Source organism: Ailuropoda melanoleuca, chromosome 6 (genome assembly GCF_002007445.2).
Source record: "Ailuropoda melanoleuca isolate Jingjing chromosome 6, ASM200744v2, whole genome shotgun sequence".
Taxonomy (NCBI): Eukaryota; Metazoa; Chordata; class Mammalia; order Carnivora; family Ursidae; genus Ailuropoda; species Ailuropoda melanoleuca.
In genome coordinates this window covers 43,792,080-43,806,508 of record NC_048223.1, presented here as the reverse complement: position 1 = coordinate 43,806,508, position 14,429 = coordinate 43,792,080, and the positions used below count along the sequence as shown (strand labels likewise).

Sequence of the window (14,429 nt, the reverse complement as noted above, 5' to 3'; positions counted from 1 at the left end):
CAGCTCCCCCAGCGCGTGCTGCCCTCCGCGCTGGCAGCCATGCGGCCGGCCGGGGTGCTGCTCGCCTTCTGCTGCTTGATCTTGAGCGCCACCGGGGGCTCTTCGAGAGGTAAGAGCAGGGCCTTCCCTGGGCCGCTTGATGCCTGGGCTCCGGGACTCCGGAGGCGAGGTCCCGAGATTGCCCGACGGCGGCGGGCGCGCGCTGAGCTTCCCGCCCGGGTCCCCAAGGCACATTGCTGGCTTGCGTGCCCCAGAAGACCGCGCGGCGCCAGGGGCAGGCGGCTCCCGTCCTGGCTGCAGCTGCCTTTGCGTGGTTCAGGGGTGGGGGTCTGGGGCCTGCCTGGGGGGCGAGAGAACCATCCTTTGTCGTCGCCCCCTCCCGTGGCCTGCTTGGGGACTTAGAATCGTCCGCCCAGGGGAGGCTCCCCTGTGGCCCCTCCACGGGGCCCAAGCTCCAGGATGCCCCGTGGTGGTGAAGCAGTTTCTATCTGATGTCTGCCCTTCCTGCCTGCGGCTGCGGTTCTGTGACTTGGCTCCGGGGAGCCTAAGGATCAGACACTTCCTGCCAGGCCAGCACTGGGGGAGAAGGGGAGGGAGGGGGCTGCCCCTCTGCTCCAGAAACTGAGGCACAAGGAGACTGGGTTACTTGCCCAGGTTACACAGCCAGTGAGCACCTGTCATCACTAGAGCACAGAGGAGCAGGCGATGCCTTCCCAGCACTGGAATCCCCGGCCATGGCTGATGGAAGAGTCACATGCCCACATGGTGACACTTTCTTCTGGCCTCTGGACTGTCTGGGGTGGGTGCTACCTGTGGGGACCACAGGGACAGGACGCCCTTCCTCCTCTCTCTCCCCAGCCCTCATTCTTAGCTCTCATAATGAGGACACCCTTTCCCAGCCTAGTAGAGGCCTTTTCACAGGGTACCGCTGTCTTCCTGTGCCCCCCCCACTTAGTACGCACCCCAGGAGGACAAGTCAGGGGAAGAAGCCGGGTGTTCAGAACAGAGAAGCACACTCCTCACAACCTCAGTGAAGGGTCTCCTGGACAGATGTGGAACCTGCCATCATAGCTGTACTGGGATTTAATAATTGACTCTCACCGTCAACTGTTTGGCCAAGTTCCTTCCGCTTGCCTCCCTTTCCTCACAGAACAGAGCAGGGACAGGAACAGGACTGCGTGGGGGAATACAGAGACAGGTGGCACCAGACGGCCGTTAGTGTCCGCTCTCAGGCAGGGCTGTGTCCCTCAGCTGCTGACAGCTGAGCTTGGCTCACATCAGAGCCCCCTGCCCCCTCAGAGAAGAAGCCCACATCAGAGCCCACATCAGAGCCCACATCAGAGCCCCCTGCCCCCTCAGAGCCCACATCAGAGCCCCCTGCCCCCTCAGAGAAGAAGCCCTCCCCTGTCAGACCTGCTCTGTGCCACTGAGCGCCCGCTGGGAAGTCCAGAGCCCACACTCACACGCAGAGAGCCCTGGGGTACCACAGACTCCCCAAGCCTACTGGCTGTGGAACCTGCACCTCCCTAAGCCTCAGAGTCATCATCTGGGAGATGGGTAAAGAACTCCAGCACCCTTGGGCCTTGCAGAGGCCTGACTGTGGCGGCCCATGGAAAGCTTTCTCATTGGGCCTGGGGTGCTTGGCAGCCACCTGCCCACATCCCTGCTCCGACTCTCTGCCATGCCCCATGCCAGTAGCCTGCCCTCCCACCCAGCCCCTGCCCCTCCAAAGCAATTTCTTCTGGTGCTTCCTTCATTTGACAGATGAGGGCCCCAGCAAGGACCTCAGAAAGAGGGGCTTGGAGGCCCCTCTGTCTGGTGGCTGAACAGAGACGGGAACTTAGCCCAGCCCCGACTCTGCCCCCATGGCTCCCACAGCTTTTCCTTTCCCTCCTCTGGGAACGGAGTCCAGTGCCTTCCTGTGGGGGAGGGGGGCGACAGGGCCCCTGCTACTGGTGCCCACTAGGCATATGACCGCCCCATGCCCAGACACTACGCTGCACTGACCTAAATGCAGAGCCCCATGGCATCTTCCCTCCCTAAGCCCTTCAGGACTTAGGAAATTGCCACATCAGTGTCCTCAGCCCTTTTTTGTGCCGTTGAAACCCGAAAGTCCTTCTTTCTCAACCTGTTATCTCTCCTGGGAAGCTCCACGGGGCTGCCATGTCACACTCCGTCCCCCTCCCCTGCCCCCAGCCAAGCTTGCAGTGGCACATCTTCTCATTACAGGGCTTTAGGGTTAGTTGGACCTGGTTTAAACCCACCCTGTGCTTCTCATTACAGGGCTTTAGGGTTAGTTGGACCTGGTTTAAACCCACCCTGTGCTTCTCTCGGGCCTCAGTGTCTCCCTTGCAGAATGGGGACCCACCGCTGCCTGCAGAGCGGTGACAAAAAGGAACAGCTCCAACTCTCCTGCTCCCAGGACCCTGGCTGCGCAGCACACACCCCAGATCCTCTGTCCCTGAGGACAGCCCAGGCCCCTCTGAGTGGGGAAGGGACTGACCCCCCAGCCAGGGCCCTGGGCCACCCAGCCTGCACTGTCACCATCTGCTCAGCACTCGCTTGGTCGCTCCCATTCTTCCCTGAAGGAGAGCTCCTTTTTGGGATGTTTCTTCTCCATGAGAAGCCTTTCCTTGTTGATTTCTCTTGAAGAATCCTAAAAACTGATTTGACTTTCAACTTTTTTTAAATTAAAAATGGAGCTTTTATTGTTTGTTTAGACAACCGCACTGATGAAGCTTTACTGACTAGAAGCCTACCTTTTGGGAAAACATATAGTTAGATAAAAATAAACCAACCAGTATTTTCCCTAAACTTTTGGTCATCACCGAAATCGCTTAGGAACTGACATCATGTGTTTCAAAAGGACACGCGTCTGAGGTTCAGCCTCACCTACTTTCCTTTTTTTTTTTTTTTTTTTTTGAGACAAAGAGAACAATGGTGGTGGGGGGGATTACTGTGGGAGAGGGAGAGAATCTCAAGCAGAATCCCCCCTCAGCACGGAGCCCAACTAGGGCCTCGATCTCATGACCACTGAGATCATGACCTGAGCTGAAGCTGAGAGTCAGATGCTTAACCAACTAAGCCACACTGGCACCCCTCTTTCACTTCATTTTTAATCTTGTTCAATTCAAGCAAAATTACATTTAATATATTTTATTTAGAAAACCATTAACACTGGTTACTAAGAGCGATTTCTAATTTGAGATACTAAGAGTGATAACTAATTTTTTTGTTATATTTTTCTGTATTTTTCAAATTTCCTACCCGAAATAGGTAGGCTTATAATCAGAAAAAGCAATAGGGGCGCCTGGGTGGCAAAGCAGTTAAGCGTCTGCCTTCGGCTCAGGGCGTGATTCCGGCGTTATGGGATCGAGCCCCACATTAGGCTCTTCTGCTATGAGCCTGCTTCTTCCTCTCCCATTCCCCCTGCTTGTGTTCCCTCTCTCGCTGGCTGTCTCTATCTCTGTCAAATAAATAAATAAAATCTTTTAAAAAAAAAAAAGAAAAAGCAATAAATGTAATTTATACAAAGCAAAAAATAGAAGCCATATGGCTCCACAGTGGGGAAGGGGGGACCCTCTCACCTGCGACGGCAGGAATACACTGGAGGTCCGGCCCCCTGCCCCTCCTCTGCCCTCTAGACTACAGTGAGAAGCAGAAAGCAAGCTTGCAGTTGTTGTCCAAATGGTTTTTGGTTTCAACTACGAATCACACTCAACTTCATGTGGCGCACGAGCACAGGTGCTGAGGGAGCAGCCCTCGGCCCGGCCCCCCTCCTCCTGTGAGGGTGGCTCTGCGCAGAGCCCCGGAGGCCCCCCAGCACCACCACCTGAGTCACAGCCACGTGGGCAGCTTGGGGAAATGCGGGTTCCAGAGTCTGACCCAGCCCGACCAGCACAGCTGCTGGCACTCAAAGGAACACAAGCAGCTTTCCTTTTTTCCTTCTTTGGAGACTTTCAGCAAAGACTGTCCTAGGATGGCTGGATTCTTGCAAAGGACAGTCCCAGTGCTGGTCGGGACAGAGCTCTGAGGGAAGCTCGGACCGGCAGATGGCCATAACCCCGTGTTGGGAAAGGTACAGCAGTAAGCTGTTTTCATCGGGGACAGAGGGCCAGGACCGTGGGGCTGCTAAAGCTTCGGGAGCCTGGCCGAGGAATCATGAGCTTAGTCTTGACATTTCAGTTTTGGGCCCAAGGAACCAGCTGGGGGAGACCCATTTGCCAGGTGGAGCCCTGCTTGGTCAGGCAGCGCTGGCCCTCCCCAGACTGCAGGATGCCCCCCACCCAGGGTCACAGAACGCACACAGACTCACGCCTTCTCTGCCCACTTTCAGTGCTCCTTACACTGCACCACACACCAGGGAGGGGAGACCACCTGGCCAGATGCCCCCCCGACCCCATCCTGGTTCTCGAACTTGGCAGGGGTCTCACATAGACAAGAGGCCATAGCAGGTGCACTCCACACAAAACGCCATCCTGCTAGGCCATTCCCCAGCCTAGCCAGCCCACTGGCCCTATCTAATCTGACCCCCCACACAAGGTAGTGGGTATTTCTCTCAGCCCCCTTCTGTCCGTCCCCATGCACGGGGGACTCCTTGTCCCCAGTGGGACATCCCAGTGCAGCTTCTATTAAAGCTCCCATGCTCTGCTGAATTCATGCTGCCAGCTTCCTCCCCTAAAGTTGCGATTTCTTCACCCAGGAACCAGATGGTATCTTGACTCCCCAAAGCCTGCATGCCTGGTCGCCATTGTCTTCTACCACCCAAATACACGTGGGTGTCTTGGGTCTGAGCTGGAGTTTGTCTCTCAGGAGGGGACGGGTGGGGTGGGGTGGGCACAGGTCAGCACCAATCTTTCCACCGTACATACGCTCAGCCCGGAAGCTTGGTTAGCACTGCCGCTACCCACACACCCCAACTCTCCACTTCCTGCCGCCTCGGCACCTCTGTCTCGGGCTAAACTCAGCCTCCCCGGACTGAACACGGACGTCTGTACTGCTGGTGCTCCCCGAGGCCATGCAGAGGGAAGCAAAGGGAAGGCTCAGGGCAGTGCAGTTCCGTGGGGTCCTCTGCAAGGACACGGTGTCTCTGCACCCACCGCCACAACCACATGTGGCTGCTGAGCCCCTGAAACGGGGCCGTGCCACGGAGGAGCTGAACTGCACACTCTGTTTAATACAGTTCATGAACTAAAACAGTTCAGCTCGGAATCATTCTGGCATGCTAACCTTTCAGGAAAATCTGAGAGAACATATTCCTAAAAAGAAGCTGTTTACAAATCTAAAAACCCTCTTCCCCTTCTCCCTCCTCCCAGTTTATTTAGATTTTTCCCCCAAAACTTTTTTTTTTAAGATTTTATTTATTAGAGAGAGAGAGAGAGAGACAGAGACAGAGAGAGCACAAGTGGGGAGGGGCAGAGGGAGAGAGAAAAACAGGCTCCCCACTGAGTGGGGAGCCCAATGCGGGACTCGATCCCAGGACCCTGAGATCACGAGCTGAGCTGAAGTCAGAGCCTAACTGAGCTGCCCAGACGTCCCAACTTTGTTATTTTTAGACATCAGTTGTGCGCTGTAGAATTTGACAGAACCCCAAATTCACCATGAGCCACCAGCCAGAAAAGGCCATCATTCCATTTGGCAACATACGGAACCTGTGGGGCTTTTTATATCCGTTTTCATTATAATAAAATCCGAAGTTTGTAACCCAAATGAGCCCACACCCGTGCCGGGCCGGCCTTGCCTCCCAGCCCTTCCCTACATGCCCTCCTTGCTTCAGCCACACTGGGGCCCTGAGCCCTCAGACACGTCCGCCCTCCTGGCGCCCAGCTTGCTGTCGGCCCCTCTGTGCAGATTTGTGCAGACGGCGCGGCCTACCCCTGCAGCCCCCGTGCGCAGACCCGCACACGACTCCTGCCCGCTCCGCCTGCCGCTCTGATGTCTGTCTTGCCTGCTTATTTACGGAATGTGCGCGCCCGTGAACAGAAGCTTCTGTACCTCCAGAGCCTGCAGGATGAGGAGGGCTCCAGAAGGGCGAGTGGGCTGGATGAAGGAATGAAGTCAGGTCCTTCTCCAGCGAGGGTCCTCGGGGTGTGGCCGGGCTCTGCTTCTGTGGGGCCTGGGAGCAGAGGATGTGGACGGGAGAGAAGGGGTATGGAGGTCCCTGGTTGTGTCAGACACTGGGGGCCTAAGTGCTGGGGAAGAAGCCCTCGTGTGGCCTACCCCATCTTTTATCCAAACGTGGGCCTCCTCGAGCGTGGGAGGATGAAAAGAAAGCCAACTAACTCTCCCTCCCCTACATGCCAGTCTGCGATGGCGCTGTGTGGGATAAGGTCGCCCAGGCCGAGCCCGTCCTCGGACTCGTACCCAGAACCGCATGGCAGGAGGTGGCGCGTGAGGGCCAACAGGGGCTGCGCTGCTGCCCGGAGCTGGCGCCCCCGGATGGGCCCACCCAGAGCCTGGAAGCGGGGTGGACTCTGACAAGAACCACTGAGGGAGAGGACAGCCACAGCGCCCTCACAAGTGAGAAGGCAGGACGGGCCTTTGGGCACTTATCCGTGGTCCACTTTTTGGGGACAAACTGAGATGGTGGTGGCCTCAAAGGCCGACTGGGGTACCTTCTTCTAACCCCTGGGGCTGCGTCCTATCCCGAGGCTCCACCACCTGAAGACGCATTCGGGTTTTCTTTAACACATGTTAGAAACGACCCTGGGTTCCGAAAACGACTGTGTGGGCGGACTCGGCGGCCGGGACTACTTTCCTTCCTCACGGTACCACCCCACCGCGCCTGGTCCTCAGCCGTGAGGAGGGAGCAGCCTTGGGGCGCACAGCTGACGCACTGTGGGGTGTGGGGTGGCTGGCTGAGGGGTAGCCAGACGGCCAGGGGCTACACTGGGAACGCACAGCAGAACCAGCGTGGGAGGTGAAACACGGGGCCCAAGGACCCAGCTCACAGCAATGTTCTTGTCTGCTTCTGTGCTTCTCTGTTTCAGATATTTGTTCCCAGACCCTTAGCCCAGACGTGAAGCCAGGATTTCCCAAAACGATAAACCCCCACGATCCAGAAGTCCTCCAAGCAGCCAGACACAGCGTTGAAAGGTTCAACAACTGTACAAATGACATCTTCTTGTTCAAGGAGTCCCACATCAGCAGAGCCCTGGTCCAGGTGAGGGTCAGGGACGCTCCTAAGAGGCCAGGCTGCAGTGGCTCCTGCCTCATCGGGGGCAGACCTGCCTCGTGCCCGTCCCTCTAGAACCCAGACCCAGGCCAGGAGGCTGACGCAGCAGCCACAGACAGCCCAGGGGCACCCAGGGCACCGCAAGAAGGCCCTGAGCCACCTCTTGTGAAAGCAGGCTCCTCCTGGGTGGAACCATCAGGCCGTGCCCACGGCATATCTGGAGCAGAGCCCAGGAGGGCAGGGGTGCAACAGGCCACTGCAGCTGGGCATGCTGAAGGGTGCCAGTGGGGAGAAACAGAAAGCGAGCTGGCAGGAGCCACTGGCACTGCCCGTCAGAGCCCCCGCCCTGCCTCGCCACACCTCGCCCCCTCGCCTACACCGCAGCCCCAAAGGCCCTCTCGCCGTTCTCCATCTGGGCCATGTCACTCAGAGAGCTTTGCCCAAACCACCGCCCCTTCCCCACACACAAACCCCAGGAGGAGATGGTGAGGGGGTCCCACTCCAATGCTAACAGCTTTGATGCACACTGCTAATGGTTACCCCTGTGTAACAGGATTATTGGAAATTCTTACAATCCTTATTCGAAAATAGCAACCTTTGTTAAGAGCAGCATATTTTTATGATTAGAAAGCATGTGGCAGAAAGGCAAGCTGGTGTGGGGTGAGCTTTAAAAGCCTACTTCCCATGGAAATAGCCAAAGTGTCATCTCTCCAGGGACTCAGCCCCAGGAGCTGCGAGATCTTCCCGAGCCAGGCTTTCACCTCCTGCGGAGCAGGACAAATTCCTGGTGTTCCTGTCAGTGCTCAAGGGCCTGGGGGGTGGGGCAGCTGGGAAGTTATCCCTCAGGGACGTGGGGGATGACTTGATTTCACCTGGTACTTGGCAGGGCTGAGGCCTTACTGAGAGACCACAGGTGAGAATGAGCCAGGGTGCTGTCATATGCGAGTGGAAAAGGTCTATTCTGAAACCGAGGAAAAACGCAACCACCGTTGGCACTCAGGGCAGGTCAGCACAGGCTGCGGGTGGGTACGGGCATGGAGGTGAGGCGCAGGGGCCATCCCCCTGATGGAGAGTTCTGGGCAGGGAGGAAATGTCCTAGCACAGACAGAGAGCCCAAGTCTCACCTGGGGACGGAGAACTGACACCGTGAGCAGGAAGACATGAGTGGATAAGAAGCGAAGGGAAGGGAAAGGAGGGGCCTGGGTCCAAGCAGTAGCTTCCCTCCCAGAATTCTCCGGTGCATCCCAGACAGGCCTCCACACCCTCAGCCGCTTTCAGGGGGCATATCCATGCATCTTTCCCGTCTCCATGCCTCCCCCTGCTGGTGGAGGAGCAGCCAGCTTTCTGTCCTGGACTAAGTAACACCGAACTGGCCCTTTTTCCCCTTAGATCGTGAAGGGCCTGAGGTACATGCTAGACATGAAGATTGGCAGAACTTCTTGCAAGAAGACCCAGCACCCTATTCTAGACAACTGTGACTTCCAGACCAACCGTACTTTAAAAAGGGTAAAACGAAGGGGTCTCACCTCACACCCACTCATGCCGTCCCAGCCCTCACCCACTCCCTAGGGCTTTGGGAAACATCCCCTTCATCACCTCTCTGCCTGCAAGGTCCCGGATCTCACTCCCAGCATCCATGCAGTACCCACAGACCCGGGGAAACACAGAGGGAGGGCTCCCAAGAGACCTCACACCAGCCGCCCCGAGGGGTACAGCTCCAGGAAATAAACACCCTGGGCTTGGGGCAGGGGCTTTCAAACAATTCAGAAATCATATATACACAGACACATGCAGGAGAGAGCAAATGTAAGAAAATCTATAATTTGCAAAAGAAAGTGAAAAGTATATATTCTTGAATCTCTCAACTTCTCTGTAGATGTGAAATTTTTCAAAATAAAAACTTGGGGCAGGGGGAGAACACATTAGGAAGATGCGCGCACGCACAGCCCACAGCAGCAGCGCAGGGAACCTAACTGCTGCGGAGCGTGTCGGGAGAGCAGCCTCTGCGGCGGGCCAGGGGTCTCAGTGCTCCCTTCTTCGTTTCAGACTCTCAGTTGCTACTCAGAAGTTTGGGTCATCCCCTGGCTCCAGAGGTTCGAGGTGCCCGTTCTCCACTGTCACTGACTTCTGCCTCTCAGCAGCACTGCACTCGCGCTCTTTGCTGTGCTCAGTCACAGCCCCGCCCTGGCTGTCACAGGCCCCCAGACCTCTCGCTCACCAGTGAGCAGAAATGCAAGTGCCTCGGGGCTCATCGCAGAGTAGCTGGGCTGGAAGAATGACATTTCGCATTTTCTTCTTCTAAACCTAAGTAATTCTACCGATGCTCTGATGGTAATTATTCAGGCTCTGGACTCCTGAGCGAGCCCCCTCCCGTCTCCTCCCACCTGATGACCTGATGGTCCCACATTCAGCAATGAAAGCCCAGAGATCCACCCTTTTGAATGAGTAAAGGTTACAGCATTGGGCAGGGGGACAAGTCAGCCATTGTACATCTTGACCTTTTGTGCATGAATAAAACGATGAATAAATATAAAGAACTGACCATCTCAAAGCAACACCTGTTGCTTTACCTGTTAAAGGGACAGTCAGGAAGGTGAGGTGAGCATTGTGCGGGGTCCCCCTCACTGAGTGGTCTGATGAGTCTAAGTGACTTCGTAAAGCCCCTTGGAGGCTTTTCCAGCCTTTCATTGCTAGCTACAATATACTGAAGACCAGAGCAGCCAGAAACAGGCCAGCCTGCGTCCACTTCATGAACTGGTGGGGCAGGCAGCACCCTCCCGCTGACTAGGAGTCATACACCAAGTTCTCTCCACTGCCTCTGAGGCTCAGCATGTGCACAGCTGTACCTGAGCAGGTGAGGTAAGGCAGAGTGCTGGGACCACCCCCCACAGCCCCTCAGGAAAGGCGAGCCCAGGTTAGGGATAGACACACTGTGCCAGAGAGGGTGGGATAGGAGGGGATTGCTGTGGGCTGGGACGTGCTGGTGTCCTTGTCAAAGACAGGGCTTGAGCTGGCATTGGAAGCAGTGCAAGGCTGGGCCACGGACACGCCCAGGAGCTTGCAGACAGAGATGGGCTTCACTCAGAGAACACAGGCCCCTGACCACCCTGCTCCAGTAGGCCTGGGTTGGAATGCAGAACCTCTCACTTTGGACTTCGTCCTCTTCAGGCCTCTTCAAATTGTAGATTAGTACAAAATACACTGTTGCCTTTAAAAAAAAAAATATGGACTTGGGGATCCTGGTTGGTTCAGTCGGTTAAGCCTCGGACTCTTGATTTCCGCTTAGGTCATGAGGCTCTCAGGGTCCTGAGATGGAGCCCCAGGTAGAGCTCCATGCTCAGCAAGGAGTCTCCTTGAGATTGATCTCTCCCTCTGCCCCTCCTCCCCTGCTCTTTCTCTCTAAAATAAATGAATTTTTAAAAAATATGGACTTGATATCATAAGAAACAAAATCAGCATTAAATATGTATGACATGGGGCGCCTGGGTGGCACAGTGGTTAAGCATCTGCCTTCGGCTCAGGGCGTGATCCTGGTGTTCTGGGATCGAACCCCACATAAGGCTCCTCCGCTATGAGCCTGCTTCTTCCTCTCCCACTCCCCCTGCTTGTGTTCCCTCTCTCGCTGGCTGTCTCTATCTCTGTCAAATAAATAAATAAAATCTTTTTAAAATAAATAAATAAATAAATAAATAAATAAAGTATGACAATTTAGTATGCAGTTGTAAACTTGATCAATACGTACAACCAAAATGAATTACCCTCTGGCTTCCTTCAGTGAGGAGAGAGCTTTAATTTCCAAATCCTTATTCATTTTTGCTGGCTCGCCTCCTTCTGGTCATTTAATTCAGTGACGGTGATGGCAACTATGCCACAAGACATTTAATTTATTTGATGATTCTGAAGGCCATCCTTTCATTAAGATAAACGAGTTCACCAGCGCTGTTGACCCCATACATACATAAACAAGGTGGCAGGAACACCAGGAGTCAGAGCTTCAGAGTCCGATGGGCCTCGGGACACAGCTAAGGGGCAGGATGATGCAGCAAATGGAGGTAGGAACCCCTGCGAACTCCCAGTTGGTCCTCAGTAACATTTAAATACGGCTCAAAGCACAGGAAGGCCAGGCCCCTCCTGAAAGTTATTACTTAGGCCTCTAGGCCTCTGGGCCCACCTGGGCTCATGATGGGAAATGAGAAATGAGAATGCACACACAGGTGTGGGGGAGAGTAGCCTCAGAGTACCTCTGCTCGGAGCTGAGCTGCATTTGAACACCCCCGCCCCTCCTGCCCAGCCAGGAGCCAGGGCTGATCTTCCCTCTGGGGACAGAGAAGGAAGCCTCAGATCTGCATCTCGAAACTCTCCGATTTCAACACTAACCTATGACCACAATTTTCAAAACATCATTTGCGGCCAGGTATTTAAAATCTCTTCCTATAAAGTAAACAGAAGTCTTAGAAGTAAGGCAAACCAGCCCCTGCAGAAGCCAGTTGGCCGTGGCCCCCAATCTCAGGCTTCCACAAACCCTCCCTACATGGGGGCCTTAGCGCCTGAACTCCAGGTGATCTGAACTCTCTAATACGTCAGCTGCGTTATTGTTCCCGATCCGCTTTGTGTACCATACCTCACAGAAGACTACGCTTGACTAACAACTCTTACACCAGGCACAGCGACAGGAGAAGGAAAGGGGCTGAACCTGTGAGCCAGCCCGAGGCTACTCTGATTTGTGGAAGCCGTCAGCTCACGTGCCTTTGTCCTCCACAGACACACATCTGCTAACCACACCACTGCAAACGTTTTGCTACATGCCTGTGGGCGTGCTGCTTGTTCTACCAACATAACTTTGCCCCCCCACCCCCACGCCATGAAAGACCTCTCTCCAGACCAAGCACACCAAAGCCCGACCTGGGAAGGGATTGGCCAGAGAGCCATTTGGTAGGATTCAAACAGATGAAACAAAACACCCGATGTGGAGATGGTGTAACTTACCGTAGGCCGCAGATGTCAACCAGTGATGACCTGAAGTCTCGTATTGCTGAGCCAGGGTTACCTGCTTTTTTAAACTTAGAGCTTTGCTGTGACTCGGAGGGTATGACTCTGACACAGATGGAAGCTGTGACATCATCTAATGTTATTCTCACTGCGAAAATATGAAGTTAAATACCCAGGATTCTGCGACATACCAGAATTAGGACCAAAGAGAAAAAATACTAATTGTTCAAGGTCTCAAAAACTGAGCAAAACCAGTCAAAATTCTAACAGTCTTGCCCTGAGTGTTCTAGAGCTTTCCCTGGCCGTGCCCCACACCTCCTCACTAGCTATACACAGACTCTCAGGGATTCAGCTCTCCTGGCCCTGCTCCAGGTGTCCACCCAGCTTAGCCCCTCTTTAGGGTACAGGTGGGCCCCAGCAGTGACGAGTGCCCCACCACTGCCATGGGGACCACCTGTGAAGCTTGAAACCATGATGATGCCAGGCCTCTCCAGAAGACTGGAAAGCCCAGGGGACTTTGATATGCAGCCAAGGTCTAGCCCCTGGGCTGGGCGGTGACCACCACAGAGCTGGGTCCTGGGAACACCACCCTGCTTCATCTTCCAGCTTTCCCAGCAGATTCCAAAGTCAGAGCCAGCAGTGTGCTGGCACCGTGTGCTCAGGGAGTCTGGGCAAGTCCTCTCCAGCCCCCCAAGCCTCAGTTCCCCCCTATAAAATGAGTATATCTCCCTTCATCAGTAAAACGTCAGTGTTCATGCAAACTCTTTCTAAACTACAGACCGCTCTGCAAAGGCATGTTGAGGATAAAAATCTCAAAACAGGGCTTCTGTCTATGAAAGGCAGTACCTGAGTCCCACTGGAGTTTTTGTAATAGATAATAAAGCAGCACACAATGAATGAATTGCTTGATTTAATTTTAAAAGCATATTAGTAATTTACAGTAGAGCAAATCTGCTTTACATTTACAACAAAAGCATACCACATATTTAAACCTAATAAGGCTATATTTTGTACCTCGCCATGGCAAATTACCAGATAAAACACAGGAAGTGACACATTGAGACAGAAAATCGACATCTAAGTCAAAATCAAGACTCCTTTGTTGAAAACTGTGAAAAGCAATTTACCAGCTTCTTGGCATTGGTAAAAAGCAAGCACTGAAAGCGAAGCCCTCTGTCTCAATCAAGAAGTCAACTTATATAGGCTCCACCATTTAAATTATTTTTTATGGCAGAATGATCAGGTTTTACCTTATATCCTGTGCAGCTGATATATGGGGTGCCCCATTATCTACTAAAAAGCACTTAGTAATCTAGACTCAATTCTCTTTCCCCTAAAGTAACCTAAACAACATTGAGTCATTCACCTAATACGATCTGGGTCACACGGACGGAAGCCAGTCTCTGACTCCGTCCCGCTGCTGCTGCACACAAAACCATCCCTGAGCACGCGATACGACAAGCTGAGCCAACCTCCAGATCCTGACTCTTTCCCCTAAAACAAGGCCAGGCAGCGCAGGGGAGGGTGCCACTGTCGGGAAGGGGAGCACAAGGTTGTTGCCAGCCAGGGCAACACGACACAAACAGTTCAGATTTTACCACAGCTGTCGTTACCTATTTAAAATATTTCCTTGTCAAGTTACTGAAAACGATTCCAGAAGCACGATGTCTTATGTACTCTCACCAACAGCCAGGACAGAAAGGAACAGATATCAGCCCCTTTCTGTAGGCTGGAAGCAGAAACGCAGTGCAGTATCGACTTTCCCCCACGATGAGGCACTGCCGGGAAGTGAGGGCCGGAGGTGGCTGCCCTCTGAGGGACCCTGACCAAGCCAGATGGACTGCTTGTCCCTAAACAAGGCCCTGGCCAAAAAGATCCTATCAGCCCACGATGGAATCAAACTTCAGTCACCGTTAACCTAATTACGTTAGAGAAGAAACTCCCAGGCAACACCATCAGAAAGACAATTATCATATGATTTCTCTCATCTATGGAACATAAGAACTAGGATGATCAGTAGGGGAAGAAAGGGATAAAGAAAAGGGGGGTAATCAGAAGGGGGAATGAAACATGAGAGACTATGGACTATGAGAAACAAACTAAAGACTTCAGAGGGGAGGGGGTGGGGGAATGGGATAGACTGGTGATGGGTAGTAAGGAGGGCACGTATTGCATGGTGCACTGGGTGTTATACGCAACTAATGAAGCATCGAACTTTACATCGGAATCTGGGGATGTACTGTATGGTGATTAACATAATATAATA

The 14,429-nt window shown here is 53.8% G+C and overlaps 1 protein-coding gene across 1 annotated transcript; it reads left to right on the top strand.

Annotated features, from left to right (window-relative positions):
• Window positions 1-6: 6 nt before the first annotated feature.
• Window positions 7-9,711, top strand: CST7 (cystatin F). Its single transcript, XM_002929317.4, has 4 exons — window positions 7-109; window positions 6,990-7,162; window positions 8,564-8,680; window positions 9,221-9,711. The coding sequence occupies exons 1-4, from the start codon at window positions 40-42 to the stop codon at window positions 9,296-9,298; spliced, it is 438 nt and encodes a 145-aa protein (XP_002929363.1). The 5' UTR covers window positions 7-39; the 3' UTR covers window positions 9,299-9,711.
• The last annotated feature ends 4,718 nt before the right edge of the window (window positions 9,712-14,429 follow it).

What these genes read in the sequence shown, in the direction of transcription:
- CST7 (XM_002929317.4), top strand. Translation starts at nt 40, where the DNA reads ATGCGGCCGGCCGGGGTGCTGCTCGCCTTCTGCTGCTTGATCTTGAGC. An exon ending in CACCGGGGGCTCTTCGAGAG is followed by an intron (nt 110 to 6,989) that starts GTAAGAGCAGGG and finishes TCTCTGTTTCAG; the next exon opens with ATATTTGTTCCCAGACCCTT. An exon ending in TCAGCAGAGCCCTGGTCCAG is followed by an intron (nt 7,163 to 8,563) that starts GTGAGGGTCAGG and finishes TTTTCCCCTTAG; the next exon opens with ATCGTGAAGGGCCTGAGGTA.